The sequence below is a fragment of the Amphiura filiformis genome, chromosome 3 (assembly GCF_039555335.1).
Source record: "Amphiura filiformis chromosome 3, Afil_fr2py, whole genome shotgun sequence".
NCBI classification, from domain to species: domain Eukaryota; kingdom Metazoa; phylum Echinodermata; class Ophiuroidea; order Amphilepidida; family Amphiuridae; genus Amphiura; species Amphiura filiformis.
In genome coordinates this window covers 77,430,186-77,443,770 of record NC_092630.1, presented here as the reverse complement: position 1 = coordinate 77,443,770, position 13,585 = coordinate 77,430,186, and the positions used below count along the sequence as shown (strand labels likewise).

General features: G+C 35.1%; 1 protein-coding gene across 6 annotated transcripts in view; it reads left to right on the top strand.

Annotated features, from left to right (window-relative positions):
* The window catches only part of LOC140149174 (actin nucleation-promoting factor WAS-like), a 50,949-nt gene extending 37,824 nt beyond the window's left edge, over positions 1-13,125 (top strand). For all 6 annotated transcript variants that reach the window (XM_072171370.1, XM_072171371.1, XM_072171372.1 and 3 more), the window contains 4 exons: positions 4,720-4,903; positions 6,207-6,754; positions 8,308-8,413; positions 9,502-13,125. In XM_072171370.1, coding sequence (XP_072027471.1) covers positions 4,720-4,903; positions 6,207-6,754; positions 8,308-8,413; positions 9,502-9,563 — 900 coding nt within the window. In that variant the 3' untranslated portion in view covers positions 9,564-13,125. The remainder of the gene's footprint in view (positions 1-4,719; positions 4,904-6,206; positions 6,755-8,307; positions 8,414-9,501) is intronic.
* The last annotated feature ends 460 nt before the right edge of the window (positions 13,126-13,585 follow it).

The window sequence follows — 13,585 nt, the reverse complement described above, 5'->3', positions numbered from 1 at the left end:
TGTCAAGTCGGTATCAAAGAACACCTCATTGTGATCTCGATTCCGATTTTCAAGTTTCGAGTCACGTATTGAATTTCGAAGTTGATTTTCGAGTTTCAAAGTTGTTGAGGTTAATTGCTCTTTAACATGAGGTTTTTATGCTTACGTTACTGATCCATCGTTTAAATCTCCTTGATCCTTTATTAACACTATTTGTAGCCAATTTTATAATAATGCAGGTCGAAAATCTGATAAAAAGACTTTCTATCCCACCGCTGCCACCAAATGAAACGGATGTGCCTTAGCCTACAAATACAGATATGGACTAAATATGGTAGCGTGAAAGCTAGTCCCAAAGGATCGATGTGAAATATAGGCCTAAATGTCAGGATCATGAATAGCATAAATACCTGGTCGTCGTTGTTTATGAAATGGTTGTAAGATTGATTGTGATTTGCCACGGATTGTGAATTAATTAATTTAAGTAACTTAATTAAAGAAATGAGATCAATAAAGGTGACTCATGACAACATATAAAATTATCAATATTATATTGTACTGGTTTCCCAGCGTAAACTATAAGCTTCACAATGCACAACAATATATTCAATATTCACGTATCAAGTTTACAATTCCAATCTCATTACTGAAATTATCAGCAAAATAACGACATTATTTAATCACTAAAATCAGTCACTTCATCCTGTAAAAGTCACGAGTGCATCGGCATAAAAGCTTCACTTATAAAATCATCGTGGGTTTGTTTACAATTAAAACAGCTGATTGCTGTAATTTCCCACGCTCAAGAAATTATGGAAATCGAGTATCGGACTCTATCGCCGATCTCTAAAATACATTTATTATATTATTTATTTATTAAAAGGTCGACGTATTGATTAGAAAATCGTGACAATTAATGAGATGAATTAACTAAAGAAATTAATGATTTATGTTTTATCGATGATGCGTATTTTATTTATCTGACTGAAGCTGAAGTTAAAAATAGAAAAGCCAAAAACCTGATCACGCCATTTAAAGCGAGAACTCACTCGGAATTAATCCGCGCTTACTGAGTCTCCGTGATCCAAAAGTATACAAAAATTATAAGTAAATTAAAAAGCACATTTCCAGTCAGATATTATATTAAATACGAATCATTACGAATTGTTACAACACTCACGTAGCTGATCCTAAAAAGGATCAGCGAATCTAATATCAGAATGTCCGAGTGCGAAGTGTGAGTTGCAAGACATGCAATACACGTCCACCCGGTACAAAGCCTGGGCCGCAACTCAGCCGCGTTCCAAGATACACAAGCGGCATTTCTTCTATATCGCGCAAACAATTTGGTCGCGCAATTTGCGTACGCGCTGCGCCTGCAAAGCAAGCACGCAATACCTGAGCAAATGAAATAAAGATTGAAATGAAAAGATTATAAAATATGATAAAAATATGATTAGCGTTGCTGAAGTTTAAATGATGGTTTTCAATATTAGTAGGCCTACTGAGGTGCCTACTGGGGGTTCCGTTACAATATATTGAATGTATATGCACATGTGTACCTGCACTTGCAAATGCCGCACACATGATAAAGTAGGCCCTTAGTATTAGGAATTGAGTATCTCAGTTCATTTGCCAGACTATTTGACAGCATACATGTATGATTACCTACAAGAATGATTTTACATTTATATTTAATATTATAATGAACACATTTGCTACATCATAAGAGGCCGGTCGAGTGCAGATCCGTCGGAACACGGTTTTCAATACGGAATAAATGCTAACCTCATCGTGACATCATCCAAGCAGCAAAGTTCATTTCCCATTGAAAAAGCGTTATTTGACGGACTGCAGTCGACTATTCTGTAATGATTTTGCTCATGATGTAAGATCTGGTATAATTTGTTATAAACATCACTAATCTAGTATAATATACAATGCATGATAATCTCTGTGGATTTGTAATCACTGATTATGACTGACATTGTCTTTGGATTACTTGTGGAGCATATTAAAAAGAAACAAAATATAGGAAACTATTAGGCTTGGGCTACTGGGAATAAGTCGGCATAGGACTGAGATATCATTATCAGAGAACACAAATCCATATATTGCCCATTTCAAATCTTGTCACCTATAGTGTGTGTGTGTAATACTGGAATAAAAGTTCACTTTGCTGTGATATACCATGTGTGTATATTTGCTAACACAACACACATAAACACAGTAATGACACATATCACTCTTCCACACAATAGATCTCAATCAGAACTGCTGGAAATTGAATATGCATGCCCCTACTCAGATTGATTTGCATTCATTCAGTTAAATGGAAATTATGAGGGGGTGACAGAAAGTAAATTATTTCGTTCATTCATTCATTTCGTTCCATAAAGCTCTTGTTTATTACAGCAACTACAGATAGCACAGACAGTTAGAGACACAGCAAAGCAAAGGCCAAAAATAAATTGATTGTCTATAGATTCCCTCCAAGGGTACTAGGGTCGGTTTTATGTTTTGCTTTTTATTTTTTTTATGATCATATCCAAAACATATATAGCCTAATTAGCTCAATAAATAGCCCAAAGAGGTGTGAATTGGGTGTTTCATTCGTGCTTTAAAACAGTTTGGAAGTGTTAAGAAACTGTTTAAAAACTTTTTGAATATCAAAAATTTGGAAAGAAAAAACCCTTTTCTGGAGTTTCCTAAATTAAAGTTTGTATTCTTTTGTACTGTAAAAATGTGTTTCCAGATTTTCTTGATTATGGTCGGTTGGATGAAGACAAACAAACAACTTAATTGATTTATTTTTGGGTTTTTTTGTTGCTTAATCTTCAGTAACTTTTTAGTTTACAGTGAAATAATATACTTGGTTAATTTGTTAAATATGTATGTAATATTATGGCTTCACCCATTTTATTACTAAAGTACTTGTAATGTACCTTTTTGTTATCATACATCTCAATTATCTCAACATATTTTGCAACTAAGCAACTACAAGAAAGTTGTGCATGATTTTGCATAAACCAAGATGCATGTAGGCACAGGTGTAGGAAAATATCACTTAACACTAAGGGCACAGTGTGAAATCTCTCATGGCACATCACCATATAATTGATCACCACTTGTTACATCACAATTCAGAGGTATGGGTATGCTGATAACACATATGTCTGTCCTTTAGGTTTCCTGGTCTGGAATCTGAGGAATGTGGATTAAAAGATTCTGGTAATCATGAAGGTCCAAAATAGGATGTCCTGCTTGATTAGTATGACATAACTGATGTGGTGTATTACCTAAGCTGTCTTTGGATAGACAAGTTGATCAAATCAGTGTTTTTGTGTCTGAGACGAAAATACCTAGGTATTTTCGTCTCAGATTTGTGTAGATTCCAGAAGCACTCCACATATTTGGCACTAATCATGATAAACAACAGAATATGATGAACAAGCAACATAAACTCAGTGAGAAAGTTAAATAGATTATGACATGATTTATTATTATTGTAATTGCTGGCTGTTTATGGCTAGGAAGCCTAAGAAACTGACCAAATCGCCCAATGCATGTTTCGGCCATATGCAAAGAGAGGCAACAGACATGAAATGAAGAATGACGTAACTTTACACAATGGTTTATGAGAAGGGTTTACTTAAAGCACAAATTGTGCGTATTTACGCATTTACACACTTTCCGTACCCCTTCAAATGCAAAATGCAAATCCCAACGCATACAAAATCTTGAAATCGTACGCATTCATATATTCAATGAGAAAACCCCTTGTTTGGAGGCATTTATCAGAGATGTCCTTTTACCATAATTTGGCAACCTCCCTATTTCTGGCAAGTTATGTGCCATTGAAGTTGCATGTAATTTTGAAAACCTCCCTATTTTTTGTTTGAATCCTCCCTATTTTCTGGATGTTAATGTTGGCATCTCTGCATTTATACTTGTAGACGGAATTCTATGGTATGTGAGTGCAAATTTGCAATCCATATACAGGGACATTTTTTTCTTCAAAATACCCTTCAGTCATTGTAGTATACCCCATCATGTTGTGACTTGAAGCACTTCACACAAGGCACCAAGCTGTTAAAAGTACATTTCCAGGTTACTTTTGGGCATATCCAGTAACAGTTGTAGGATTTTGTCATCCCTTGGAAGTTTGTCAAGGAATGGTAATTAGGAATAAGCAAACCATATATATAATATTACAAGTAAAATGAATATGGATAGTACGTGTTCACTTGAATTCCTGGTATTGTTCCTAGATTGACCATGTGAGTTAGTGGCCATCTGTATAACTCCCATGCATGTTGATGATCTATATGCATGAACCTGAAGCCTTCAATAATACTTTTAGAACCCAAACTTAGTTATTAAGTTTTTAACCAGTTGTATGTACCTGAGCAGTAGAGAAGCAGGGCCAAGTGCCCTCCCCCTTTATTTTTAGATTATGTGAAGTGCAGTTCAGAAACCATTACAATAACTGATTTCTGTTGCAAACAAACCAAATTTGGCAATTAAATCAAACATCTGATGCCCATAGATCTATCTATATAACTCTTGGAAGATGACCGATTTGTTGTACTTTCAATAGCATCTACTTTTAGTAACATTGCACCATCTTGATCTTCTGCAATTTTTGCATTATGTTCTTTGTGTGTATCACCATGATAGTTAACAGTATATTGTCTAAATAACATTATTACCTTTTTATTGCTTGTATTTTTCAAATAGGTTGATGAAATGGATCCTCAAGTGAAAGATTGGTTCCAGACAATTGGTGTATCGGAGGATCAGTTGAGAGATCAGAATACAGCAGCCTTTATCAAAGACTTCATTGATACACATGGTGGTATTGATGAGATCAAGAAAGATGTGGAAAGGATGGGACCTCCTGGGCTTGCTAACCTGGGCAGAGGTTAGTACAAATACTGCTGTAACAAAATCCTATCATATCACTTAATTCTGGAAAGGTCAATGCTGTTTGATAGTATACACATATTAATGTCAATGAGTGTAATGGTCGAAATATAATCACAAAGTGAAAGATGGATTGTTCCATTCCACAAAATACATCTTTCACCGAGTGATTATATTTCGACCATTACACAAATTTAAGACAGTTAATATTTGTTTTATATCACTCGTACATAAATTCTTTTACTAAAATACTATTTAATGTAGGAAATACATTTTGTCATCAACACCATGTTTTGCCATGATATATATAATTCACATTTTGGGGTCCACCCCATAACTAAATCGGCGAGTCTAAGAGTCAGCGCACGGCTTGGCACAGTTGCACTATGGCTCAGATACTTATACCAAGTAATAAATTCCGAACCTTCACATTTTAGCCATATGTAGTGTGTGTTGTGTATGTGCAGGGAAGAGACTGCTTTTTAGCACAACTTGCATGTGCCTTGCCACTTATAAATTATAAGTCATGGCAGAACTTGGTGTAGTGTTGGCAAATGGGGTTTCTTAAAAGTGAAAGAATTTATGTATGAGTGATGTAAAACAAATATTATGTGTCTTGCATTTAGTGTAATGGTAGAAATTGTTGATAGATGGATTGTTCCTTGTCACTAGCTGTACTGGCTTATGAAATGAACAATCCATCTATCACTTGGTGATTATCAACCATTGCACTCATAGACAGTTAATATTTGTAAACTATCAAATTGAGGAGTAGTGAAATAAGGATTTGGACCTGATTTAGTAACACTACCATCAGTTTTCATTGATATTAATTAATGAGTCTCACTCATCAAAATTCAACATAAGATCCAAATAATTTATAGATAAATTGTATAAGGGATAAAATTAAAACTCGACCAGCGGTTGGCTGCCATTGACCGGCGGTTGACCTCCAGTTCCATGCGGTTTCTATTGTTCTAAACAATGGAAACCAGATGGAACTGGGTGAAACCAGCAGTCAACCACTGGTTGAGTTTTGATTTCATCCCTAACCAATCATAAGCTATACATTCTGGACATTTCGAGAGTATCCAATGTTGCATTTGGAAGAGGCAAGCTTTTCAATAAATATCAAAAGTTTAGGGTACCAATCATTTTGATACAGCCTGTATTTAGCCTGTAGGTTTGAACAGATCAAGTGCTGCAGTTCTAATATAATTGTAATTGAAATGTAACCAAAATGTAATACACAATGTCATCATAATGTGATAAACAAAATGCATTATTTCTGTCTATTGCAGGACTACCACCACCACCTCCACCAAGTCGGGGTGGTGCTCCTCCTCCACCACCACCACCAGCAAGAAGCGCTGCTGCACCACCACCACCTCCTCCTGCACATGGACGTTCAGCTGCCCCACCCCCTCCATCTCGTGGCCCTGCACCACCACCCCCACCTCCATCCAATCGTAGTGCAGCTCCTCCACCACCACCATCTCGTAGCCTTCCTCCTCCACCTCCACCTGCACCTTCAAGACCAATCGCTGCAGCACCTCCACCACCACCACCTAGCATGGGAGGTGGTGGTGGTCCTCCACCTCCACCCCCTCCACCTCCCCCATCAGGTGACTTCCCAGCTCCACCACCCCCTCCACCTATGGGTGGTGGTGGTGGAGGCCCACCAATGGGAGGAGGAGGAGGAGGAGGTGGTCGTGGTGATCTACTCAGCCAAATACAAAGAGGTACCAAGCTAAAGTCTGTTGATCCTAATGAAGAGAAAAAGCCAGCAGCAAATGATCCCAGAGGAGCACTTCTCAATCAGATACAGCAAGGTGTAGGACTTAAACCTGTAAGTCTTAATATCCGCTTACTTGCTTTCTTATGGTGACTCTTGTAGGACTTAAACCTGTAAGTCTTAATACCCCCTTACTTGCTTGCTTATGGTGACTCTTGTAGTCACACTCCCATAATGACCATTCATAAAGTCTCAGTAGTTGATATTTGACTACAACTGTCTTTATCCACTGCTATTAAAAGGTATTCAAGAAGATAAAACAGTTGGGGAATAAAAGATTGGAATTGTGTATTCTCTATCATGTTATAGATGATAAACAGGTGTAATATTTTCACTAAGATAAGACAGCACCCAGGTACCAGTCAAATGTAATGCTAAACCACACCCACTGAGTAATGTCCATGCTATAATGAAATGCAATCAAATACACTGACGTAAATGTTTGTGTCTAATGCGGATGTTATTGACCAAAGTCGTTAGTAATGTACACATACAGATCTACATGCTGTTGAAGCTTTTATACATTTAGAAAAGTATTAATTAATTATATTTAAAATTTTCATTTTGAATGAGTGACTTGGTCAGCTAGTCTAATAGTCCAGTCAAAATGGGTTTTGACTCACCACTAGCAAATTAGTGGTGTCACTCACCACTAATTGCAACATAATTTTTTTCACTCCTATGAATGTCAGAGATGTCCCCTGAACAGCATACAAAAAGTATACTAAAATATACTTGATGGAAAGGTAGTTTTTGGCGGGAAAAGGTCATACAGGGGTCAAATTTCAAAATTGCTCCAATCATTTTAAAAAGGATTCGGAAAAAATATAGTTTTCCATACCTGTGATGTACGGTTCTTGAGTTATAGCCGAAAAGGTCAAAGGTCAAATGTTTGGTTCAACAGAGGTCAAAAAACTAAAAATTGTCTGATTGAAACCAAAAGAGTCTCAAATTGTTCGGCTTGCAAACATAATTCATTTAAAGAATATTTGCACTGTTTAGGTTGTTTAATTACATGCGTAACATCAAAAACTAGGTCGGGGTCAATAGAGTTCAATGGTCAATGAACTCTTTTACCCTGCTACCTAGGTAACGAGGCATCCAAGATATGGCAAACTATTCTTATTTTGGAGTGTTTTTAAAGGACGAACACATTGAGACCATTTTTAAGGAGATCAGAACATTTTTTCGAAGTTGACCAACGTGGAGCCAAAAATTTGACCTTTGACCTTTTTGCTTATAACTTGAGAATGGTACATCACAGATATGACAAACTATACTATTTCTCAATCCTTAAGACTAGAGGAATGCTTTGGTATAGTTTTTAAAAAGATTAAAGCAATTTTGAAATTTGACCCCTGTATGAAAAAAAACGCAAAAAAATACCTTTCCACCAAGTATATTTTAGTAAATTTTTGGTATGATGTTCAGGGGACATCTCTAAAATGTATAAAAGTGAAAAAAATTATGTTGCAATTAGTGGTGAGTGACACCACTAATTTGCTTAGATTGACTGGACTATAAATCATAAGTTGGTTCCAAGAGTAACTACCCTTTTATTTTTGCTGTTAACTGACTTAAATTTCCTTTTTAATTTGTATGTTTAGGTAAGCCCAGGTGAGGAAAAGGATCCAGATGCACCTATACCCATGGATGGCATAGGTATGGCATTGCTAAGTGCTTTACAGAAAAGACAGCATGCCATTCAATCAGGTAAGTCAACTGTTACAGCTAGCTTCTTAAACATGGTTATCATGTGGAACTTAGTGATGTTAAAATGGGACCGAGTTCAGGCAAGTTGCTTAAGTAGGATATTTTCTGGTTTACCATTTTGAAGAAACAAAGAGAGAAAACTAATGTAAAATTATACAAGAGAAAATATAGATTTGAAGACCATTCGTTTTATCATATTGAGAGATTAATTTAATATATTTCTCTCAGAAGATTACGACTGCTCTGTGTCAGAAGTGGGTAAGTATAATAGCTGCCTTTATGAACATTTGTCAATTTACACGCAAGTATATTGTACTCATCTACACCTGACAGCTATTATACATGGCAGCTATTGCACTTACCCACTTCTGGCACTGAGCAGTTGATTAGTGGTGTAGCTGTAAGTTATTTGACAAATTAGTTTGCAGATGCTTCTTATACAGTCAGGGTAATTTTCCTACTTAGATTGCAAATACTATTTTTATAACCAAAATGCGCACATTTTTATTGATATCTGAATCTGTGCTGTCTTTTTTACATGATCCTGTGCTGTTTTTCCTTGTTTACTACTGGGGGGGGGGGGTAAAGGTACAATATCATGCCTGCTAACGTGAATTAAAAGTGGACAAATGTAAATTTGAATATTTCATTAGTGCATCTGGACTCCATACATACTCTGTTCCAAAGGTCCCAGTTATCCCATATTTCCCAATTACAAATCTATGATGAAGTCATTTTAAGGTTAGCAACTGGTTTAAACTCTTGCGATTTGGTAGTTCACAGCATCTTGCAAATGGCAGAGGCTTTGGCAAAAATTGCATTGATCATTTCATAGCAAGCGTGTAGAAGAATTCAGATATCACAGATATACTTTTGTAGGTCCTGTGGTTCTTGAGTTATGTTGTAAAGAGGGCTGAAACAACAATGCTTTTGTAAAACATACATAACTCATTAACAGCAATAAATCAAGCATGTTTTCAAAGTATATAATTTGTAGAATGAACTTTTGCAAAACATCAAAGTGTTAATTTTCAATAATAAATATATTGATTTAAATAATGAAAATCGATTGTTTTGTATTTTTTCAGATGATGATGCAGACAGTGATGAAGACGATGAATTTGATGATGACGATGAATGGGATGAATGATGACAATGAACATTGTAGATTTATATTACATAATATATCTTATTAGCCAAATGGTTTAGATTCATAATATTTCTTCAATTCGTGCTGGCCTGGGAAGAATTGTTGAGAATACACTTCCAAGAAAACTACAAAATGCAACATCTACCAGACTTACACCTTGAACCAAATAATAACTTAATTTATATCTTGAAAATGGGGAGGGGATAATAGATGGACAGTTGAGCAGTAGACCAGCTGATGGACAGTTGACACATGACAGGACAGTTTTACTTATGATAATTTAAAGCTCATGTATTGAACTAAACAAGATTTATAACATCATGTAAGGAAAGCAAGAAGTCAAATAATTTTGCGACACATAAGGTAACTGATCTCTTTGTAAGGTCTTTGATTTGCATACCTTGCGTTGATCTGTGCAAATATAATGAGCTAAACCATTTGGATACACAAATTGCAGTGTGAGATTTGCATATCAAAACAATGCATGTGCATCTAGATTGTGTTTGCATATTGATACAAAATTTGTAATGATCTCAAAAGTCATTGTTGTTATTACTGAACAATGATGACCATTGATTAAAATTTTTATTTATTTAAACATTTTTTGTAAAAAAAAGAATGAAAAGTAAAATGGTCTTCAGGATGTGGACAATCAAATGACTAAGTTCCAATTTTCAAACTATTTGGACTTTGGTGATTCTGAAACAGATGAGAAATTTATATATTGAAAAAATGAAATGTGCTCAATCTCACACTGCAATTTTAGACATCTAGATTTATTAACAAATACCATGATGGCAATATTATGATATGGGTATGATTTGTACAAATGTGTAAATCAATTTATGATTTAGGATATTTTTTGTAAAAAATTACATACATTTTATACAATTCCTTTAAATGTTAAGCTTGCAATTGCATACATGTTGTTTAACTTTCTTCAACATGCATGCAGGGTGTCCCTGAAAGAACGTAATTGTTTGGGTATTTTAACACCACAACTAAATGTAACTAAATAACTAAACTGGCGTGATTGAGGAATAAATCAGCTATATTATGCTTTTTGAATTTTGACAATTGACCACACCATTCATGAAATATAACAATTTTACTATACTCTCTCATTTTTAAACCATTCCACTGATTCAAATATCAATCGATGATCTGTATTCGGAGTACTAATCACGAGTCTATTGTCATTGACAGATATTTGACTCCGTGGAAAGGGTTGAAAATGAGGTAGCTTCATAAAATTCTTTTATTTCAAAAACGGAGTGGTCAATTGCCAAAATACAGTTCTTTCAGGGACACCCTGTACATGTTTGTTGGCTCAAAAATAGATAAAATCTGGTGAAAAGTGCAACTCTTAAATGAGATGTGGTATTTAGATCTTAAGGACTTTGTTTTTCTTGTTCTCTCTGTAAGAGCAGTCATCATAAAGGGTGTCCCAATATAGCACTCGATGCTCAGGTTTGGTTTTATTTGGACACCCTGTATATTGGTTTAAAAACGTATATTGTGTGTCTGGCCTTGTGCTCTGAAGGTGAAGCCTAACACTCAAGACTCAAACTTGTTGCAAATAACTGCATTTACTGGCAAAGATACAGAGAATTTTGTTTCATTTAGCCCTGGAGTTATGGTTGTGAAACTTTTTCATACACAAAGTGTATCAAAATGATAAATTCCCACCAAGTTTTCAGTGTTGATTTGAAAAGGCCCAGACTGCAAAATATAAGTTTTAGCAGATTCTGTAATTAAATGATGTTCTTTTCATAAGCTACCAATTGTTATTATTTATTAGATGTGAAAGTGTCCGTCTTATCAATTAACAAGGAACATTGATGACTATCTATCATTTTGATACAGGTTGTATGGGAATTGAAACAAAAAGTCACATAGTGCAATATCGGAATATCATGGAAAGTTCCTTACTGAGATACACTTGTTGTATTAATACCACTATCAATTTTGAGATACTGCTAAGAAGTGAGACAAATATGGTGGCTTAAATTAAATGTTGGCTAAGTTTTGGTTACATAATCATTTACAAACATGCTGTAGAAAATGTGCTAGTCATATTTGTTACAATGATGATAATGACGAAGTTGTGACTATGAAATGAACATGTGACTTCTTAGCAGGCCGCACAAAAATAAAAAGGTTGCTTTCTGCATAGGATTTGTAGTTTACTCAACAATTGAATATGATTCAGAAATGAAGGGTGTAACAGGAGATGTTACATCAAGGATGAGCGTTTATGCGTATCTGGTGTTAGTGATGACACATATCGTAGACAGATTTGGACAGGAGTTATATTAAAATTACAACTTAGAGAAAGTTTCTTATAACTATGTGCCTTACTCTACTATATATATATCTGGAGATGATAATCCTTCATATTTTGAGTGTATTATATCATTCATTCATATATATACCTTTAAAACTACAAAATAGTAGGCATGCTTTACTCTATGAATTATAAGCAAGACATATGGCCAGTAATAAATAAAGTACTACAACAAGGTTATTGGTATGTCTAATGGTCAGTAAAGTTACAGAAATGCTTTCATCATAACTGTTAAAAGTATAAAAGTTATATTGGTGCAAGTATTTACTAAAGTCAGTATATAGTGGATTTTGAATGCTATAAGAAATCAAATGAAGTACAGAATAATTTGTTTAAGTGCATGGTATCCTCCTCAAATGGGTAGAGCTTCTCAAAGTATTTACTACAGGGTTTTTGGAAAGTAGTCATCCAACATTTTATATTTTTCTCTAAAATGTGATGTGTCTTTCATTAATATGCAGCCATGCGAGTACTTACAAATTGCTAGCATTGGTATGGAACTTCATGGAGTTTGCAGTAATATCAGTGATTTGATGCACAACTGGCATATGTGTATCATCTCTGTATTTGCATATGAATGTATTAAACGTCGGGTGTGCAATTTGAATGCTCTAACCTATCAGTGGACAGTAATTTCCAACAGGTGTTTGTTCTGAAGTGTCTATGAGTTCCTGGTTTTAACATGTTTGCTGTTGAATGTATGTGAATGCTCAAGCTTCATCAAGAATAAGGAAGTATTGCCTGCACTGCATGGCAGGCTGTCCTTTAATCAAGTCATAATAAACTTGACACATTCCATACAGCAAACATGAAAGAACCTTGAATATATGTATACTTCACTGTAAAAAAAACCAGGTATATTAAAGCCTATCAAAAAGACATATTGAAGGGTTTTATACATCATTTAGAGAAACAATCCTATGAAAAACAAAGAGCAGGTACCATGTGGAAACTTGCATTGACTTTTACAATGTATGTTTGAGTAAATGATTTGTCACAATGTTCTGTTACACAGTGCACTGTATTTGAAAGCAATAACCTATGGTTAGTCTTGATATTAGATGACTGAAACAATGACATCCAAACAAGACAAGTAGCTGACACAAATGATACTCAGTATATTTCTGTTAAGTAGTTTTTTTACATTTATGTAATTGGAATGATGGATATTTAATTAAGATTAATAAATATTTTAAGAAAATTTGGAGAATTGAATTATGATGTTCTTTTCTTTTCTTTCCTTCATTTCATTTAGGTCGTCCGAAGGAGATACATAATGGCAGGTTGTGTGTTGGGGTACATGTGTGTGTTTGTTTTAACCATTTGCAAGCAAACATGGGGCATATGTGTTGTCAATGGCGTAGCCAGCTTTCTTGGTTGGGGGGGGGGGTTGTCAAAATACAAATTTCTTCCTGTTTATGGTGAGACAGGGCAAAAACAATAACATTTTTGACCCAGTATTATCGGTACAGATATGGAGACAGAGAGCTTCCAAAAAAGGGGCTTTATTCGCTGTAGAATTGAAGTGAATACCGTATTCACTCGATAGTTAGCACATGTGCTTCCTATCGAGGGCTTTTAACGATGCAAAAGCGAAAAAAAATGAACAGCGCCATCCACAAAAGTGACAAAAGTGTAAAGGGTTTTGAGCAAATCATCGATACACATAGCTATA